General features: G+C 42.1%; 1 protein-coding gene across 2 annotated transcripts in view; it reads left to right on the top strand.

Moving 5' to 3' along the window:
- The window catches only part of USP54 (ubiquitin specific peptidase 54), a 127,199-nt gene that overhangs the window by 86,838 nt on the left and 33,436 nt on the right, over positions 1 to 6,925 (top strand). For both annotated transcript variants that reach the window (XM_011928085.1, XM_011928078.1), the window contains 3 exons: positions 1,407 to 1,556; positions 4,784 to 4,952; positions 6,457 to 6,627. In XM_011928085.1, coding sequence (XP_011783475.1) covers positions 1,407 to 1,556; positions 4,784 to 4,952; positions 6,457 to 6,627 — 490 coding nt within the window. The remainder of the gene's footprint in view (positions 1 to 1,406; positions 1,557 to 4,783; positions 4,953 to 6,456; positions 6,628 to 6,925) is intronic.

Below are 6,925 nucleotides of genomic sequence, written 5' to 3'. Positions count from 1 at the left end.
TACAGGCACCCGCCACCACGCCTGGCTAATTTTTTTGTATTTTTAGTAGAGGCGGGGTTTCCCCGTGTTGGTCGGGCTGGTCTCGAACTCCTGACCTCAGGTGATCTGCCCACCTTGGCTTCCCAAAGTGCCAGGATTACAGATGTGAGCCACAGCACCTGGCTGGTTGTTGTTTTTTTTTTTTAAATCCAACTTTCCTGGCTCCTCTTATGATAGGCCCTGATAAGAAAATTATTGAAAGGTATGAAGAAAGATCATCACCATACCAGTTTACTGGCCACTGTCTGTCTTGCTTTTCCTTACTTTTTGTCTTTTTAGGTTAATTTTTTTCTTTCTTTCTTTTTCTTTTTCTGAGACAGGGTCTTGCTCTGTCATCCAGGCTGGAGTATAGTGGGACAAACATAGCTCACTGTAGCACTGACTTCCTGGGCTCAATGATCCTCCTGCCTCAGCCTTCTGAGTAGCTGGGACTACAGGTGTGCACCACCATGCCCAGCTAATTTTTTATTTTTTTGTAGAGACAGGATCTAGCTTCGTTTTCCAGGCTGGTCTTGAACGGCTGGGCTCAAGTGATCCTCTTGCCTTGGCCTCCCAAAGTGCAGGGGTCATAGGCATGAGCCACTATGTCTGGTCAATTTTTTTTTTTTTTTTAGTTAAAAGAATTATTTTTTTAGAGAGGTTTTTGATTTGCCACCCAGGTTGGAGTGGAGTATGGCACAATTATAGCTTACTGCAGCTTCGAACTCCTGGGCTCAAAGGATCCTCCCACCTCAGCCTCCTGAACAGCTAGCACTTAAGTGTGCACTTACCACACCTGGCTAATTAAAATTTTTTTTTTAAAAAAATAGGGTGTTTTTGTTTTGTTTTGTTTTTTATGATGGAGTCTCACTCTGTTGCCCAGGCTGGAGTACAGTGTCATGATCTCGGTTCACTGCAATCTCTGCCTCCTGGATTCAAGTGATTCTCCTGCCTCAGCATCCCAAGTAGCTGGGATTACAGATGTGCACCACCATGCCCAGCTGATTTTTGTATTTTTAGTAGAGATGGGGTTTCACTGTGTTGGCCAGGCTGATCTCAAACACCTGCCCTCAAGAGATCTGTTCACTTCGGCTTCCCGAAGTGTAGGGATTACATGCGTGAGCCACCATGCTGGGCCTAAAGATAGGGTCTTGCTATCTAGTCTAGGCTGTTCTCGAACTCCTGTCCTCAAGTAATTCTCTTACTTTGGCCTCACAAAGTGCTAAAGTTAAGTTCTGATGATTAATCTAAACTAACAAAAATCTTAAACTGAAGGGAAGAGAAGCAAGTCAGTACCTTACTTAAGAAATGTCGATGGAGTCTGCTGAGAGATGATGTGGGATGGTTGAATATGTGACTGTACTTTCTTTTCTCTTCTTTTCCCCCAGCTGTTTTTCAGAGTGACAGATGACCGGGCCAAGCAATCTGAACTGTACTTAGTCGGAATGATCTGTTACTATGGCAAACATTATTCTACATTCTTTTTTCAAACAAAGATTCGCAAATGGATGTATTTTGATGATGCTCATGTTAAGGAGGTAGGAATAGTTAAGCCCTTTTTGAAGTGTTTGGTGACTACAAAAAAAAAAAAGAATAATTATTTGTCTTTAGTGTTTCATTTTCATAATTTCGAATGGGACCTCCCCACATTTCCATTAAATGTATTATATATATATGTTTTTTTAAATTTTATTTTATTTTATTTATTTATTTATTTTTGAGATGGAGTCTCACTCTGTCACCCAGGCTGGAGTGCAATAGCTTGGTCTCGGCTCACTGCAACCTCCGCCTCCCGGGTTCACGCCATTCTCCTGCCTCAGCCTCCCAAGTAGCTGGGATTAAGGCATGAACCACCGTGCCTGGCGTATTTTATATTTTTATATCTGTCTGCCTGTTGAATTTATGAAGGTATCATCTTGTCTTGCCCTGAAGATGGCTAGTTCTTCGAGGATAGGAACAGTGTATCTTCTATTATATCCTCTGAATCCCCTCACCAGGCATTTAGCAGTTTTGTATTTATAGGTGACAAAGTATTTTATTTTATTTTTTGAGATAGGGTCTCCTCACTCTATTACCCAGGCTGGAGTGCAGTGGCATGATAATGGCTCACTGCAGCCTTTATCTGCCAGGTTCAAGCAATCCTCTCAACTTAGTCTCCTGAGTAGTGGCAACTACAGGTGTGTGGTCACCACACTCAGCTAGTTAAAATTTTTTGTTTGTTTTAGAGATGTTACCCAGGCTGGTCTGGAACTCCTGGGCTCAAGTGATCCTCCCTCCTCAGCCTGCCAAAGTGTTGGGATTATAGGCGTGAGCCACAGTGCTTGGCCCAAAGTATTTTTTTGAAAGTATAATCTCCTTTTTTTTTTTTTTCCTAGAAAATAGTTTTTCTTCAGTCCTGAGGAGTCAGCTCCTTATGTGGGCTTTGGTGGAGTTCATGGGTCAGCACTCAAAGGTCTAAATCTGGGTGGGGATGTTAGCATCTTTTGGGCTTGGGGAGATTGATTACTGATTACCTTGCTGTGAATGGCACAATTCACATAGTAATGTAGCTTTACGTACAGCTTAGGAAGCACATAGGCATCAAATAAATTTACTTCAGAAATGTCTTTGACAGCTGCAGCCTTTACTATGTTTTGAATGAGAAACTTTTTTTTTTTTTTTTTTTAGACAGAGTCTTGCTCTGTCACCCAGGTTGGGGTGCAGGGGCATGATCTCAGCTCATTGCAACCTCTGCCTCCCGGGCTCAAGTGATTCTCGTGCCTCAGCCTCCCAAGTAGCTGGGCTTACGGGCGTGCACCATCACGCCTGGCTGATTTTTGTATTTTTAATAGAGAAGGAGTTTCTCCATGTTGGCCAGGCTGGTCTCTAACTCCTGACATTAGATGATCCACCTGCCTCGGCCTCCCAAAGTGCTGGGATTACAGATGTGAGCCACTGTGCCTGGCCTTGAATAAGAAACTTTTTAATAGCCTTGTCCTTGGGCATGCATCCGGCACAGTTCATGCAGTGAATGGGCTGCACATAGCTGCAGCCCTTTTTTGGCATGCCATGTTCTTTCTTTTCTTTGTCTTCTTGGAAGCTAGGACCCCAGAGAGGAATGGTTGGTTGTTGTTATTTGTTTTTTTAATGTGTGTGTTGATTGATTTGAGTAGGAACACTCTAATGCCTCAAATGAGGTTATAAGGTTAATACAAAGTTCAGAATTTCAGATCTTGGAGTTACCAGTGGGTACTACTTTGTCTCAGGGCTGCTGTAAATTATTCTTTGTTATCTCCCTGAAGTGCCCCATCACAGAGTAACATGTGTTTTGGGATAGTTATAAGTCATGTAGGGTTATAATGACAAAGCAGGAAAGTTGGTACTGTCTAAACCACAGAGTTTGTGATTGAAGTGGCTTATGTAATCTGCATGAGTTAGGAAGCTGCTTGTGATAAGGTTAGCAGATAAGGAGATAAGGTGTGACTAATCTACACCTATCCACAGACTTGAAGCAGTGTCTTCCACAAATAGTAAAGTGTTTGTCAAATTCCCTTATTCTTTTCTTTGTCTCTTTTGTATTATTGTAATTTGGGGCAATTTATATAAATTCTTTTAATTTAGGGTTTTTATTTGAAAATACCCTTACAAAGTAGTAAATATGATTATATTAATATGTGAAGAGCATATAAATGTTTTAATTAAAATAATAACTCAGTTATAAGTTTACTGGACATCTATTATGAACATACCACTATGCTAGTTGTCCAACCCCAAGAACAGCACATTATCTAAGAAATGTGACTGGTTCAAGCTTAAGATGGGGTGAGTTTGAGGACTGGGTTGAATTGATTCTGTGGCTGTTCTCTTACTCTTTTCCACTGTGGTAACAGAGCTGAATCCAGCACAGGGCTAAGGCCGAGAGGTTCAGTTGTCTATTCTAAGCAGTTTGACATTTTATATCCTGCCATTTGCGAACTCTGAAACTGAATGTCATTTGTTCTAAGGCAGTCTGTGAGAGAGTTTCTGTCTGCTCTTCAGCTTCATGAAAGTGATTTTAATATTTGGGAGAAAACTAAGGAAATGCAGATTTCTAGTGAAGGCTTTAATCTGATGTCTGTGAAAAGAAATTGGTCACCAAGACAGCTGAAGTTCCCTCACATAGCATATCCACCTTTGATAACTTTTATTCCTATTTTACAACAGAGTTGATGGTTCACAGAAATAAAAGTAATTTTTTTTTTTTTTTTTTTTTTGAGACGGAGTCTCGCTCTGTCGCCCGGACTGGAGTGCAGTGGCCGGATCTCAGCTCACTGCAAGCTCTGCCTCCCGGGTTTACGCCATTCTCCTGCCTCAGCCTCCCGAGTAGCTGGGACCACAGGCGCCCGCCACCTCACCCGGCTAGTTTTTGTATTTTTAGTAGAGACGGGGTTTCACCCTGTTAGCCAGGATGGTCTCGATCTCCTGACCTCGTGATCCGCCCGTCTCGGCCTCCCAAAGTGCTGGGATTACAGGCTTGAGCCACCGCGCCCGGCCATAAAAGTAATTTTATTCATTCTTTTATTCTCCTGTAGGATTTCAGTGCTTTCTAAAAGGACTTAGCAAAGAAAAAAAAAAAAAAGATTTAATTAAAAAAGTGTTAGGTCTGAGATCTTTTTTGCTGCCTTTTTACCCAATTCTTGTCTTTTCATCTCTTTTATTTTCTTTAGAAATACAGAACAGGAAGATATGTTGTGAATTGTGGATATGAAGTATAATTGTCATGTTCTTTTGGTTGTTTCTGGTTCAGATTGGGCCCAAATGGAAGGATGTGGTGACCAAATGCATCAAGGGGCATTATCAGCCCCTGCTGCTGCTTTATGCAGATCCCCAGGGTACCCCAGTATCCACCCAGGACCTGCCTCCCCAAGCTGAGTTCCAGTCATACAGCAGGACATGCTATGACAGTGAAGATTCAGGTGAGCAGCCTGGCTCTTTACCTCTCTTCTATTCTCACCCTATGCGATCAAACAGTTGGGACTCATACTTAATTATGTCCTTAGCATGTAACCTAGCTTGGAGAAAGAGGATCCATTAGAGGTAAGAAACAAGTGCCAATCTGTGCTGAAGCCTAACTTGTGCCAGCCTTTATTTCCTTCAGTTGTCAAAAGAGTGTTGCTTAAATCACTTGGCCTCAACTCAGAAGTGAAAAGGAAATTATGTTTATTTAGACTGAGATATTAAGTTTGCAAGGCTCAATAGTTAGCTTTCTAATATTGGTGAGGATGGATGATTTTTATAAGCAATTTAACAGTGACTTAATTGAGTTGTTTTATTTGAGCTACTATAAGGCTAGTTATTTTGTTTGGCATGAGATATTTTTGTTTTAAAATTGCAAATGTGTAGCTGGGCAGGGTGATGCATGCCTGTTATCCTAGCTATTTGGGAGGCTGAGGTGGGAGGATCACTTGAACCTGGAGTTTGAGCCTAGCCTGGGCAAAATAGCAAGACTCTGTCTTGGCGGGGTGGGGGGGAAGAATTCCATGTCCAGTAGTGATATTTGTCTGCTTATGAATCAGTTGTTCACTTCTAAGTTAGTTGTTTAGAACTTAAGTAATGACTTTCTGTAAAAACAATTTTCAGCTTGATGGCTAAAGTTCTAGGGTAGCCCACAGAATCTTATAATATATTTGAGGTATAACCTAATAGTTTTGGCTTGATTTCTGAAAAGGAGGAAGAAATATTATTTTACTCTTCTAGATCTGGTACTGGCTCTTAATATAATTTTGAAAGAGATGCTTGACTTTGACATCTTTCTTTCTCCCCTTTGTACCTCCCTCCTGCTTGGTACGTGGTGCTTTCTTCCACCTCTCATACCCCACCCAGACCTGTTCTACCTCTTCTCCCTTCAATCAAATACCCATTTGTCCTATTATACTTATCTCAGCTATCTATTCAGAGGGAAGCAGTCTGATTGAACTAATTTATACTAATGTATTTCATATAAGTAACAGCCCCAATAATTTCTCAGAGACATTAAAAATACATCTAATATCCATTCAAAAATTTTAAGTGGCGTTCTTGGGAGTATGGGAGAAAGATTATGGGATAGGAGAACAACTGATTATGTATGACAGGTTGTCCTGGGACTTTCCATCTAAATATATCCTACTTTTCACAACTTTTTCATTACTTCAGTATTTTCCCTGATAGACTTTGTAAAACCCTCACAGTTTTTCACAGTGGCAGGCAAAATGAGGGTTTCAGCAAGGTAGGGACAGGGATAGGAGGAATTTTACATGTGTCTGGGTGATCTGGAAGTTGAGTGTTGTGAAGAATGGCTCGATGGTATAGCATATCCTTCTCACACTTGTGTCTAGGAAGTTCTTGCCTTATGGAGCTTTGTTGTGTCCATCTCTTTTCCTTCTCTCTGTTACTGTTCTGTTTCCTCACTTTTGCATATGTGTTTCCTCCTTCCCTCAGGGAGGGAGCCCTCCATCTCAAGTGACACTCGAACAGATTCCTCAACGGAGAGCTATCCCTACAAACATTCCCACCATGAGTCTGTGGTCAGTCACTTCTCTTCTGATTCTCAGGGGACAGTCATCTATAATGTGGAGAATGATTCCATGTCTCAGAGCAGTCGGGACACAGGTAGGGACTTATACAGAGGGTCCTGCTTGCCTGAATCAATTCCTGCATAGATCTCCTAAGAAAAAGAAACTGGGAGGCTGGGCATGGTGGCTCACGCCTGTAATCCCAGCACTTTGGGAGGCCAAGGCGGGCGGATCACGAGGTAAGATCGAGACCATCCTGGCTAACACACAGTGAAACCCCGTCTCTGGCTGGGCGCGGTGGCTCACGCCTGTAATCCCAGCACTTTGGGAGGCCAAGGCAGGCGGATCATGAGGTCAGGAGATCGAGACCATCCTGGCTAACATGGTGAAACCCC

This window comes from Colobus angolensis, unplaced genomic scaffold, assembly GCF_000951035.1.
Source record: "Colobus angolensis palliatus isolate OR3802 unplaced genomic scaffold, Cang.pa_1.0 Scaffold12, whole genome shotgun sequence".
Lineage (NCBI taxonomy): Eukaryota > Metazoa > Chordata > Mammalia > Primates > Cercopithecidae > Colobus > Colobus angolensis.
Note: the sequence above shows the minus strand (reverse complement) of the source record. Positions and strands in the feature narration are given on the sequence as shown.